We start from the raw sequence: 13,469 nt of genomic DNA, 5'->3' as shown, positions 1-13,469 counted from the left end.
TTTATTTATAAACAAATAAGTTTTTCAATGTAAACCAAATATAAAGAAAAACATAAGCAACTGTGCCATGTTCCTAATGTCAACTATGGTTTTACATCTTATCACTCCAAGGTTGTAAGATGATCTAAGCATAAGTTAGTTCAGATTATGTCCTATTTAGTAAACAATTTAAATTTTGTTTAGGCTTATTTGTCAGTTTTAAAATACATTTTTAACAATACATTTTAAGTCAGGATAAGAAATAATTTTAAGCAACACTACATTTCTCCATTAAAAATACTTTGTTATGAGACATGAATATCTGATTTTAAATGTTTACTTTTTATTAGTTAATAACAAAAATATCACTCTATATATGCAAAATACAGGCTTGAAAATATTAGTCTGTTTATAATAATCCATATAATAGGTTCCACTTGTTAAATTGAGTTAAAGAAATTTATTAAGTTTTCAATAATATTGCAATTTATTAAATTCATTGAATACAACTGTATATATTTTAAGAATGAATCCTGAATTACATGTTTTTAAAATGAGAAAGATTTAAAATTTACTAAATATTTCTGATTGCAGGGACTTCATTATTGACCTAAATTTTTATATCGATTAAGTTTACACACATTTGACACATATTGATTTAATTATTTCCAGTTCTATTTGAATTATCACATTTATAAACATTTTAAAATATTTCAAGTCCAATATTTCTGGTAATATATGATGAATACAAATTAAAAAAATATATTTTCATGTTTAATTATTGATACCAGTTTGATCTCTGCTGCATTAACTTGACCATAAATACCATTGGCAAAATAACACGCTGATGTAAGCAAACAGTTTAGTGTAGCTTCAAAATAGTATATGAAAATGACAGCTGATGTTAAGGATATACAATTTTTGTACAAAATGGCTTGCTATACAGCAGCTGCCCAGAGGTCAGCTGTTGCTGCACTTTTGTTGGTTTAAACAGCTGCTACTGGCTCTAAAGAAACTGTGTTTAAAAGGTGAAGCGCCAAATCAGCCATTAAAGCCTAACCGTAGGAAAGAAAGCTAACACGTCTCTCTGGTAAGCTTTTAATATTTTATTTATGAGTTAAAAATACAGTTATTGAATTTCAATTTTTACTCTGATTATTCGTTTCGGAAGTATTTTATTTAGTCATAATACCAGAGTGTTTTAAGGACCTTAAAAGTATTTACTCCTGAGGTTTTTTTGTGTCAAGAACAGGAAGAACTTCAATGCATTTTAAGGGGAATTTTATTAATTTAAATTAGATAAAAAGCGGAAAGAAAATAATGTATTTTTTTTAGAAGTTTTACAGAAATAAAAACCTTGAAAAAGGTGTAATGTGGATATATTCAGCACCCAAAAGTTCCCTAAATTACCTTTTACTGATCTAGTGAAATGAAGGCTGGTAAATTTAGAGGCCAAGAAACAAACAAACAAACAAACAAAAAAGAATATATGTAGGAACTAAACTGTGAAAATACTTTTTTTCCCCTTGTGTACCATGGAGGCTATAACACATTTTTTAATGAGACTAGGTTGTCTATCAGCTGGAAGGTGAACTATACTTGCATGCATCCATGAACTTAAACAATCTTCCCTGTACCTGCAGAAAAAAACCATCCTCACATCTGGTTTCCAGTTGTGCAATATTCTTTCATTTTTAGATCATAGATTGACTTTTGTGAGATTTTTAAAGCTTGGAAAATTGCTTTAGGTTTGGGTAGTTTTATTAAAGAGTCATGGGCGGTGCTACAGAGGGGGCCAACAGGGGGCAGCACCCCTGTAGACCTGGACCTTGACCCTGTTACGGCCCCTTTACCAAAGACATAATATAGAATACATTTGTGATCAATTAATTATATTAATATTTATATTAATTAGGACCAAACCCACAACTGATAAGTTCTTTGGAATAATAATAATTATTATTTTTTTCAATTTTATTTGATTAGCGATTTAAAAAGTTGTTGCACTTTTAGCTTCAGTCATACAGCTGAGGATTTCATAGCTTTACATTAACTTAAAATATTAAGTGTTATTGTTTCATTCTTTTCATTCATTTCTTTAGTGCTCCCATAAAAAAAACACTGACCCCCCAAAAAATGTTGACATTTTTTTCCATTGCATAATTGTACTGATTTGTGTTGATCTGTCACATAAAGTCAATACAAATATGCTTAAAATTGGTTTTAATTGGATAAGATGCATCAAAGTGAAAGGGGAGGGTGACATTTGTATTTCATTGGATACCAGAATTTGACATCTGAAGAAAAGGCTCAAATTTACAGAGAAAGAAGAATTAAAACAAAAGAGAAAATGAAGGCCTTGAGTGTTAAATGATAGATCGGTGAGGGTGGGCTGATTCGCTGCAGCTGCTTAAGCAATCATAGAGAAGAAACAGCTGGGACAGCAATCCCAACACACTTCAAATTTGGAGGGAAATGATTTAATGTGAAGATGTATGTCCCACAGAACAAATTCTCCTGCAGCCATAGGTTAAAAATGTGGCTTTTGAATTGTCTCAGAGAGCGTCAGGAATCAGTCATTCATTCTGCTAGTTCAACTGTGAGAGGGGCTGACAGCATTAAAAGAGAGGAGAGGAGCAGGAAGTGGTGTCCAGAGCCACGAGAGAGCGAGGGTGAATGAAGGCTGCGGATTGGAGGAGAGTCAGGGAGGAGAGTTTGTTGGTCAGGAGGGAAACTCTTTGCCATCTGCTAGAGATTTGAGTCAAGTTAGAAATCCTGTTTGAGAGTGTGATTACATATGGACCGCTTAAGGGCTCTGGACGCTGTACTGATGGATACAGAATCTTTAAACAGCAGCAATTCCATCAAATGGATGGAGGTAAGAAACTGAAAATTTAATGGTGCAGAAATATTTATTCTGTTTCATTTTCTAGTTGTTTTTTTTTAAGGTGGACAAACAGTTTTCAGTATTAGTTTATTTTATTACTTATGATTTGCTTCATTTCATCAATAGATTATTATGTTTAAAGCTGCTTATGATGAGATAAAAGCTGACGGCTGTGGATTATCTTCTGTTTTAGTGTCTTTTATATTATTCAGGTTAAAAACCAACAATCACACCATGCACCTGTATTACCTTTGCAGGTCATTTAGCTTTCTGGAATCATATTGTCCCACTGCTGATGCAGACTGTAAATGATCACAGCCGCAGCAGATCTGGGAAATCACCGAGTGCTATCTTTAAGGATGCTGAACTTTGAATTGTTGGCCTCAGAGACATGTGAAAGTATGCAGAGCATGTTAGTCACTTCACAGGTCAAAAGTTAGCCTCTGGTATGGACAAAGTGACAGAAGAATTAGCATGAAATGGATGAAAAGGCAGAAGGAGGAAAGACTTTATCAGGATTTCACAAGGATGTAAAATTATTGTGTTTTCAGTGAATTCTTCCAGCTCATCTTCACAACCTTAAAGGGATACTGAAAGATGTAAATTTGCAAACAATATGATAAGCTTATTTAAAAAGGACTTTTCTGTGACTCTTGCAGGTGCACAGCGATCATGGAGGCTGCTGAGGGAATCCACATCGCTGGCAGCAGGTTTGCATTGAAGATTATTATAATGTTTTAAATTGCATTCCTCAGCCTGCAAGCTTAAATCAAGTACAGTTGTTGACAGATATCTTCTAATGATGTTATTCGTCACATTAAGAAATAAACGTAAAGCAATAAAGTCAGCCCAAAAGGTAAACCGCCTTAGATTAAAGACAGGAAAATTAAACATACTTTCAAATTCCATTATAAATATGGAAAGTAACTCTCAGCAAACAACTAATCGCTTAGAGACTCCTTCGAACATCTTCAAAAAATTGGACTGCATTCGGCAAAAAGGCACTTTTCCGTCTGATCAAAAGCATCTAAACCAGCCTAAAGTCCAATAACAGAAGCTGATATATAGAAACTAACATAAAATTATGTTTTTTAAAAAAAGGCAATAACTTTTAGTATGTGCAGATGATTATTCTGTGATATCGTTTAGAAAAAAACATACTAACCTAAATCAAAGTTAATATTAAATATCCAAGTCGTATTAAACTGCTGTGACATCTGCATAAAGGTGAACTTTAGCTAAACATATACCTATCCAAATAAAAGAAGGTGTAATATTAAGCCCCATCTGTCCTTTAGACTAAACAATTACAGTTTAGTTTAAATATTGCCCAATTTAATGGATGTAGATACCCAGATAAATATTAAAGCTTAAATAGATTCTGATTTGTGAGGCTTCAACATTTAAAGATTAATTTGTTTAATTTTTTTATAGCTGAGCCATCAATAGAATAACTATTTCTAAATGTCATAGAAATGATGGTGATGTTTGTTCAGTGACTGCTCATGCTATATTTTCAGAGAAAAGTATTGCAGAGTGTCAGGATTTAAAAGATGTGAGATAATCCATTTTCTGAGCTTGAAAATAATGAAAAGCATACAGCTGACTTTTATCACCCCATCCATAAAAGGTCCTTAAACTCAGGGCTTCCCATTTCCTCTCGTTTATTTATTAAAACTTAACAGTCCGATAAAATTTGGCCCCAGTCCAAGAATGTGTTTATTTTTCAAAGCTTATAAAAGGAAGATGTTCGGTCATAAGCGTATCCTCTGGCATTTACTCTCAGGCTCAGTTTTCCCACTGTCACCAGAAAAACTGAGTGTCCTCTGACTGGTAGTCCCAGTGACTATAAGTAGTTCAGGAAACTTTGGTGGTGGGTCAACAATCCTGTGTTGGAATGTTCGCCTTTCTTTGAACTAAAAGTCTGTATGGATAACCAATTTATCAGGGATCTATGACCAAAAGTGTGCTTTCATCCCTTCTTTAGGCAAAAGCTGGACTTCGTTGGTGGTAAGAACGTTGGACAAAAAAGTAAAGGGGCAAAAAAACAACCTTTTACCCCCTTAGACAACATGTGGAACCGGAGGGAGGAATCGTCAAAGGTGGATTTCAGGAGGCCGATTTGTGACTCCTATCCCAGCAGCAGCCCCATGGTGGGATCCAAACTCCCCAGGTCCAACGTAGGCAACATCAAGGACAAGATCTCCCTGTGGGAGAATAAGGAATCAACTCTTTCACACCTAAATTCAGGTAGTTTGAGCAAGAGCGCCAGCTTAAAACCAGCCGACTCCTCCACAAATGGCAACAACAGAACTGTAGATAATCAAAGCTCTGAGATTATCAGGACAGGACCCAGTAAGAAACAGGATCTCGGGAAAGAAAATATAGCAAATTACAGTAATTCAGGGTCTTTTTCCCTAGATGAACTCTCGAAACAACCTCAAATGGCCAATAATGTCCCTAAGTCGAATGATAATCATGAAAAGAATGACTCTAAGGCATTAATGGATCACAAAGAAACCCCTCAAGATGATTTACGGCCATGTTTACCACATGGACCTGGGAATCACCCTCAAGACCTAAAACATAGCACTTTGTCCAGAAGCAACCTGGCAAAAAGTGACTGTAAGAGCACTGAAGGTCACATGGAAACTCCAGGGGATGATTCAAGGCCTTGTTCTCCACAAGCGAAAGACAAGCAGCAGGTGGGGAGGCTAATAAAAAGCAACGGAAAGAAATCATCAGAACAAACAAATGAAGAGAAGAGAGCTGTATTCACTCTTTTTAAAAAGCTAGAGACTTTGGAGGAGAACCATAGGAAAGCCCCCGCAGAGCTAGGAAACTACTTCAGCCCACCGGGGAAGGAGAAAAAAGAGGAGGTGAAAAAGAAAGAACTTGATGGATCAGTGGTGAGTAGAGCTCTGGATGCTAAAGAGGGAGAGGAGGACCAGGAGAATGTGTACACAGAGCCAGGTACCCTGCCCATCAATCCGGTGCCCAAACCTAAGCGTACCTTCCAGCATCCAGCTACTCCCTCCATGGGCAGGAGTTTGAGGGAGGAGAGGGGGAGAAGGAACCTCCCTCCACTACCATCTGTTTCCTCAAAGACATCCTCAAAGCCTCCGTGTGGTTACCATGGGAGACCCAGGGCTGAAAGACACCTTAATAACAGGTCAGTTATGTGTGTGTCTTAGAAGATCATTATTAGTTTAAGATTGCTGCAGTTATCTAAAGTTATTTTTCTTTTTTTTTGTGCTGTGACAGGATACGATGTGACTTTGAAGACCGTACGAGGTCACCCAGCCCAGTTTTCACCTGGTCAATCTCTCAGGAACATCACTATGAAGACATCTTGGGTCAGATACCTGCTTCCTATTTCTAAGCACTTTATTTTATTCTCTTTTTTTTTTGGGATGCATGCTTTCTTTCTAGAGTACAACCTATTTTTGTTCATTTAGTGTCAACCATTTTCCCTTTCACAAGTTTCTGGAAGTATTTCTTGACAGGACTACATTCTGAGGGCCATCTTTTCAACATTAAAAGCATTACATAGATGTAAATGTTGACTCAACAGACTCGTCAAATGAGAATCCATACGAAGACATCGAGTTGGAGAGTCAATGTTCGCAGCAATCTATACCCTCGTCTCCTGGTGCCGACTCGACAAAGGTTCCCAAACATCAATACATGAGGCCGCCATAACTTAAGCCTGGTTATTGTAACAATAGTTTTCTCTCTCTGTAGGCATCTAGGCCTGGATTTTTCAGACAGAATTCGGGCAGAAGCTTCAAGCTACTGGATCTGAGGAGAACCAACCAGGCGGCTCACAGCGTCAGCAGTGGAGGTGTTTCATCTCCGCCCCAACTCAGCCCTCCTTCCACCCCAACAGGGACTGAACACAGTTCCTGGATCCCTGGGGATCCCTACAGCAACACCTGCCGCAGGATACCGACGGTCTGGGTTCAAATCTATGTAAATCACAGGGTCAAAAGTCAAAAAGCAATCTTAACACTGACTCAAACATTTTCTTTCAAAAGGTTGTCCTAAGGATCAATGGTATATTTGAGGGTCGGACCAGAAAAAAACATCTACGCAGGATGTATCATTATGCCGAAGCGATTTCTGGAAGAGGTTTGATATTTTAGTTGACTAATAAAAACTATATTAGAGTTCTCTTTATATCAAAGGCAGAAATTTAATTAGGCTTTTATTAACAGTAACTGATGAGAACAGTGACTCTGAGAGTGAAGTTGAAGACAGATTAAAAGGTAAGGTGTGAATTACATATGCACACCCAAGACTATACATTATGTTTCTCATTTGCTTCCTGCAGCCATCTCTAACTGGATCCTATGTTTTCGCCCTGCAGTTCGGTCTTTTCTGAGACAGCCAAGAAAGATGGAAGTCCACCACGATGAGTCCAACACCAGAAGCTACTTGCTACATCAAGATCGCCACCAACGCAAGCTTTTTGAGTACTTTCTTGTTGTTTCACTGCACAAGTCGAAGGCTGGTGACCACTATCTGCCAGAAGTCACACAGCAATTCCCTCTGAAGGTTAGCAGCAGCGAAGAGCTATGTTTTTTTCTTTGTTTTTATTTTTTTATTATTGTCATTTGGGCAACAATCTGCAGGAGATTTTTTTTAAAGTGAAACCTCATTTATAATGTAAATATTTCTTGCTAAACTCAACATTCAAACCTTTGGCTTAGCATCCTAGATTGTTTTTGTGCAGCAAATCTTGGTATATTAGTTATTATAACAAACATTGTCTAATATTGGATGCGATCAACTAAAAATTATATAACAAAGGAAACCTTACTCATGCTCTTTGTTTGCATTTAGAACCTTGCAAACGCATCACCACCCATTGAACCTTTAATATTTTGTCATTAAATACACTAGAATTCAGAGAGACATTTTGTAAATTGAACTGTAACAGATCTTTAAAATAGCCTTTTTATTTGATTGCAACCTTAGTAGTTCACTGCCTGTAGCACATATTTCCCCTCAATGTGCATCAGGTCCGGTATTCCCATGCTATTGTCCAGATGTAACATCAAACATTTGCATATTAAATGGGTTCAACCTAGCAAATAATCAAAATGTTATATATAAGATGGATTTTATGGATACTCAGAAGCAAAAGGCATCCAGCTCAACTCAAACATCAAAGGTAACTCCATGTATGGTGATAAAAGTAAAAAGTAACACCTTGTTAAGTATGAGCATGCTCTACAAGAGTGAGCAGAAGAGTGCTGCAGTTCTTTGTTTTGGCCACAGGTGGCAGTGTCATTAGAAGACTCCCTAATGCCCCTTTGACCTAACCTAACCCTGCAAGCAAAAGGTTCAGGCGCGACATGTGGGAATGACGACAGTCAGAAGGGCCTTTCTAGGGCATCACAAATATGGCTACGCTGGAGGACACACCTGTCAATACCGCAGTTTACTCTGTTTTAGCTAAAGCAAAAATAAGCAATTTGTGCATTTGTAGATGGCAAAGATGTCTGTGCATTTCTTTCGAGAGGATTTAGGTAAAAAATTGATTTATCAGCTTACTGAAGCTGCAAACGATCCCCTGCTATGATTGGCTGAAAGCGTATAATCGAAGGCGGGTACTAGCTGGCAAGTCACCCAATCAGCTTGAAGTATTGTGCTAACGTCACTCCTTTTCACGGACAGACTGAACGGCAGCCATCCCAGATGGATGGCGTAAAACCCAACTCGGTTCTATACAGATCAATCTGGCTACTGCCATGTTTTCTTTAACCCTGAACTGGAACGAAAATTCTACATTTAAAAATATGTATAAAATTCTCCCGAATACTGACCAGTTTTCCCATTCCTGCAGAAAAGAGTCATCCCCACATCATGATACTACCACTACCGTGTTATTACTCCAGCAATAGCATCTCCATGTTGTTGCTTTAAGTTTTTTAAAACACGCAGAGTTTGCAAAACAAAACTGAATTATCCAGCCTATCATCACTGTCTCAAAGGATTCAATACAATTTAAAGAAATAATAAAAATCCAGTGAATTGCTTCTGTTTGTTGCAGTTGGAACGTAGCTTCAAGTTTATGAGGGAGACAGAGGATCAGCTGAAGATTATTCCTCAGTTCTGTTTCCCCGACGCCAAAGACTGGCAGCCTGTGGAGATATACCCAAGGTGGAAACAGCTCAGTGTTACAAAACTTTTATAACCTTGCAAAACTAGAAGCTATATTGCAGTTAGTGTGTGGATATCTGTATTTTGCATTTAACAAAAAAAAATTGTTTCCTTATTTTTCTTGTTTTACAGTGAGATGTTCTCCTTTGTCCTGACGGGAGAGGATGGCACCAGGAGGTTTGGATACTGTCGACGTTTACTGGTAAATAGGAACTAGCGGTGTAAATAAAAGTGCTGTCACTGAACAGGAAGTGGCTGAATACCAAATGTCGGCTGAGTAAATAAACAGCAAAATGGTGAATGCGCCTGTGGGAAACCAGTGCATCTCAGAGCTGAAGCGGAAGTGTGTGGGACTGGGAACCGTACGCTGCATGTGAAAGTGTGCATATGGTCCTGTTTATGGATCTTTAAAGGGGAGTGGGATCATTTTGTCTAACCTTAGTGTTTCTGTTTTTCCTTTAATGTCTAAGCTCAGTAGAAGTATGTGTTTACATGCAAATGAAAGTAAAAATGACTCTGCATTTCAGCCTAGTGGAAAAGGCCAGCGCCTGCCAGAGGTTTACTGTATCGTTAGTCACCTTGGCTGTTTCAATCTGTTCTCCAAGGTAAACACTTCTGTCTAGAACTCTAAAGCATTACAGAGCAGCTTCACAGATCATAATCTATGGGTATAAATGGCAGGTGCTGGATGAGGTGGAGAGGCGGCGAGCTCTCTCCCCTGCACTGGTGCAGCCATTTATGAGAGCCATCATGGAAGCTCAGTTTCCAGCTCCAGGCAGAACCATCAACATCAAAACCTTCCTCCCTGGTTCTGGAACGGAGGTAAGCAACGCAACAAAAAGACCAAACATACCCAGAACATATGGACACACATTTAAATGTGTTTTAGGATTAAAGTGTGTGTTGCTGAATTGAAATCTGATTGGTTGGTAGTTCGGTTGTTCTGTACTGATTAAGCTAAATGTTTAAGATCATATCCTGCTGAAAGAGACTTAAGGATCAACTTTCATTTCTTATTTTTCATTTCCACTAGATTTTGTTTTAGTTTAAAATGTTCTAATAATCCAAAGAATTTATAATACTATGGAATCTAACAGCTTTGCACGCCTGTAGAAGAGAAATAAGCCCACAGCATCACAGATCTCCTCCGTACTCTTCAATGGGTATTAGGGGGGCTTTAGCAACCATTTATCTAGTGTTTCACATCAAAGCCACCTGTAATGTTTGTGGCCATAAATCTTAGTTTCATCTCATCTGGAATACATGGTTACAGCTTAAACTTTTTTGATAAAAAAATAAAATTATCCAATAATTATGTTGCTTTAATAAGATTAACTCATTAAAAGAAATTATGCCTATTTTTGACTATAGTCAATGAATAAATATGTGCAAACAATAAACATTCTTTGAGTGAATAGAAAGGTTAATGTCACTTTGAAACCAGTGAACTGAATCATAAAAGCAAGCTGTTATTTTAGTCTGCTTTTATAAAAGAATCTTGCATTTTACATCCCTAATGTTTGTTTATAATCTCAATTTTGCCAAATCAAATATTTGCTCCTAGAATATGAAGAATATGAAGAATTTGAAGGCAGGGAGGCAGAAGTTAAATTCTCATATGATATTTTCAAAGCAGTTCTTATTTTACATTAATTCCACAAACATAAAAAAACCCATAAACTCCTACATGCCTTATATGTAAATTTTTAGATGCTTTTCCTTTGAAAGGTTTTGCAGAATGCTGCTCGAATTTTATATTTTTTTTCCCCAATGTTTAAATGATATTGACTTTTTTTAACTCTTTATAGGGCACTCAGTAAAATACTTTGAAAATTAAAAAGTCAAGCCAATAGTGTTACTGGAATCCAGGACAAGACCTTATTGCCTTTATAACATTTAAAGAATATGGATATTTTGATGGCAAAAATGAACGTCAATGAAATAACAAGAAACACCAACTTGCCTGAATATATTAAGAACATAAACATAATTGTTAACTGGACTTATTAACTTTTAACTTTACTTTTTAACTTTTCAATTAGCTTTACAGAAACTTTTTAAATTTTTGCCTTTTTTTTCGTCACTTAACTTTTTTTAAACTTAATTTACAGTAGGTAATATATAATTTAAGGGCTCATCTAATTGGTCAAATGCCAAACTAAGATGTGCAGCCATGTAGCAGTATCTTTGCTGAATGGCTAGATGTAGATCTTCTGCTTCTAGACCTCACTGAGGGACGGGGGGACTCTATCTGTAAGTGGGATGTTAGTGATGAAAAAGAGTAACTTGCCCTATAAAGGGTTAAGGAATCCTGGTGATTTGTTTTCTTTTATCAGGTTTTGAACGTGTAAATGTTGATATTCCAGGTGATGGAGCTCTGCAGGCCGTCCGACTCCCGTCTGGAACACGTGGACTTTGAATGTCTCTTCTCCTGTCTGAGTCTGCGGCTGCTCCTCCGGGTGTTCGGTTCTCTGTTGCTGGAAAGAAGAGTGATCTTCACTGCTGACAAACTCAGGTTGCCTCTTTTTCCCTCCAATGCAATTAATGCAACTTTTATTTGCTACTAATAGCAAATAAAACCTCTTTGGAACAGGCTTTTGTTCAGAACACCCTTCTACTAATGTTTATTAAACTGAGCTCTCAGGGATGTTGCCATTATGAAGTTGGATGTACAGTGGGTGGTCCAGACTCATGTTTTTAAATAAATGTAAGGCATCCCAGGGATTAGGAGCTCATGCAAGACTGACATTTGGAGCAGTGCCTGGAGATGATGGCAAATTTATTTACTCTGCTGGGAAAAGCCAGAAAAAATGTTCTCAGTAGCTCAGAGCAGGAATGCAACGAACAGTGATGTCAAGAAAAACAAAAAAGCTTCAATGCCTGATTTTCTTTGGGGTAAATGTTGATCTTCAGCACCATCTGGCGGTGATAGCGTAATCCCGGCCAAATTTTCAATTTTCTGTCCTTGCAGTACCCTCTCCCAGTGCTGCCATGCAGTCGTTGCACTGCTTTACCCCTTTGTCTGGCAGCACACCTACATCCCCGTGCTCCCCTCAGCCATGCTCGATATCGTCTGCACACCAACGCCATTCATCGTCGGCCTTCTGTCCAGCTCTCTAACCCACCTCAACGAGCTTCCCTTGGAAGAGGTCAGACAGAGAAGAGGCTAATGTAGCTGAAACTCTAACCAGCAAAAATAAAACTCTATAGGTTCATCAAGAGCAGAAGAATATCACTGTAATCATTTGATTTCTTTACAGGTTCTTGTTGTGGACCTTGGTAACAACCGTTTCCTCAGAAAGGTGAGAGCATGTTTCTAAGTCACTTCATCATTCTGAATCACAAAGGGTTTTGTCTTTATAAAAAAAATCTGATCTATTTTTCTGTTTTCTTACATTTAGATGGATGATGAGGACTCCATCCTGCCTTCTAAACTTCAGTCGGCGCTAGAGAACGTCCTGGAAAGAAGAAGAGAACTTGCTAATGACAGAGGAGCAGATTCAATGAGTGGTGAGATAAAACAAGCCCTAAAATGTATGGTTCACAGGCTGCAAATGTGTTTTTTTTTAAATAATATATTAGGTCTAAAACATGACTTTTAAAGCATCTTAAATGTAGTCTGAAATTACTTAGATTTAGACTTAGACAAAGTTTATTGTCATTTTGTATACACAGATGTAAACAATACAAAATTTCGATACATACAGCTTTATAACGGTGAATGAGCAGCGATCAGAATGTAAATGGTGTAGGAGAAAAAGAAAACCAGTTTAAAGTCATGGTGAAAAAGGCATTTATATGGAAAGGTTCAGTGCAGTGCAAAATAAATAAATACATATGGTGCAAAATTCGGTAGAACACTGAGTTTTGTTCGGTTAAAATAGATTATGAAAAAAAAATCAGCCATGTTGGTGGTGCAATTATGATGTTTTCACGTGTGATTAAGTCTTGATTGGCGTTTCAACAGTTCAACAGTCTGATGACAGTGAGGGAAAAAGCTGTTGCAGAACTTGCTGGTCCTGCATCAAATGCTGCGAAACCTCTTCCCAGAGGGCAGCAGGGAGAACAGTCCCTGGTGTTGTTTAATTGAAAATGTATCTGGCTTTTCTTTGTTGAAGTTCTTTAACCTCTCATCCTAAACGCTTTCAGAGTTGGTATCAACCCAATAGCAACGATATGTAGTCAATGTAAAATGACAGGGTCAAACTAGACCATGCTCAACCCCCCTGTTACATTAAAGGGGTCATAGAACGCAAAACAGAGTTTACATTGTCATAGATGAATAACAATAGTTCAGTGGGTGAAACTGATGTTCAGAGAAGTTCAAACCTAGCCTGACGTAGTCCGACTCAATTCTAGTCAGAATATGAGTCTGATACTGCTCCATAGAGCTGTGATTATGGGGCGTGTTTCGAACGAACCAGGAAAAAAAATG

General features: G+C 37.5%; 1 protein-coding gene across 3 annotated transcripts in view; it reads left to right on the top strand.

Annotated features, from left to right (window-relative positions):
* Positions 1 to 1,007: 1,007 nt before the first annotated feature.
* Positions 1,008 to 13,469, top strand: part of LOC107099555 (DENN domain-containing protein 2A-like) — a 15,941-nt gene continuing 3,479 nt past the window's right edge. For 2 of the 3 annotated variants that reach the window (XM_015397724.1, XM_015397722.1), the window contains exons 1-17: positions 2,556 to 2,857; positions 3,526 to 3,576; positions 4,854 to 6,038; positions 6,131 to 6,222; positions 6,441 to 6,535; positions 6,611 to 6,820; positions 6,904 to 6,997; positions 7,084 to 7,134; positions 7,236 to 7,423; positions 8,925 to 9,034; positions 9,167 to 9,236; positions 9,562 to 9,639; positions 9,716 to 9,856; positions 11,401 to 11,549; positions 12,006 to 12,183; positions 12,295 to 12,336; positions 12,436 to 12,544. In XM_015397724.1, the coding sequence (XP_015253210.1) occupies positions 3,539 to 3,576; positions 4,854 to 6,038; positions 6,131 to 6,222; positions 6,441 to 6,535; positions 6,611 to 6,820; positions 6,904 to 6,997; positions 7,084 to 7,134; positions 7,236 to 7,423; positions 8,925 to 9,034; positions 9,167 to 9,236; positions 9,562 to 9,639; positions 9,716 to 9,856; positions 11,401 to 11,549; positions 12,006 to 12,183; positions 12,295 to 12,336; positions 12,436 to 12,544 (2,830 nt within the window). In that variant the 5' untranslated portion in view covers positions 2,556 to 2,857; positions 3,526 to 3,538. Of the gene's footprint in view, positions 1,070 to 2,555; positions 2,858 to 3,525; positions 3,577 to 4,853; positions 6,039 to 6,130; positions 6,223 to 6,440; positions 6,536 to 6,610; positions 6,821 to 6,903; positions 6,998 to 7,083; positions 7,135 to 7,235; positions 7,424 to 8,924; positions 9,035 to 9,166; positions 9,237 to 9,561; positions 9,640 to 9,715; positions 9,857 to 11,400; positions 11,550 to 12,005; positions 12,184 to 12,294; positions 12,337 to 12,435; positions 12,545 to 13,469 lie in introns of those variants that run through there. The other variant, XM_015397723.1, reaches the window with a different exon arrangement.

This window comes from Cyprinodon variegatus, unplaced genomic scaffold, assembly GCF_000732505.1.
Source record: "Cyprinodon variegatus isolate N-32 unplaced genomic scaffold, C_variegatus-1.0 Scaffold883, whole genome shotgun sequence".
In the NCBI taxonomy this organism is placed as follows: domain Eukaryota; kingdom Metazoa; phylum Chordata; class Actinopteri; order Cyprinodontiformes; family Cyprinodontidae; genus Cyprinodon; species Cyprinodon variegatus.
This window is presented reverse-complemented; position numbering and strand designations above follow the sequence as displayed.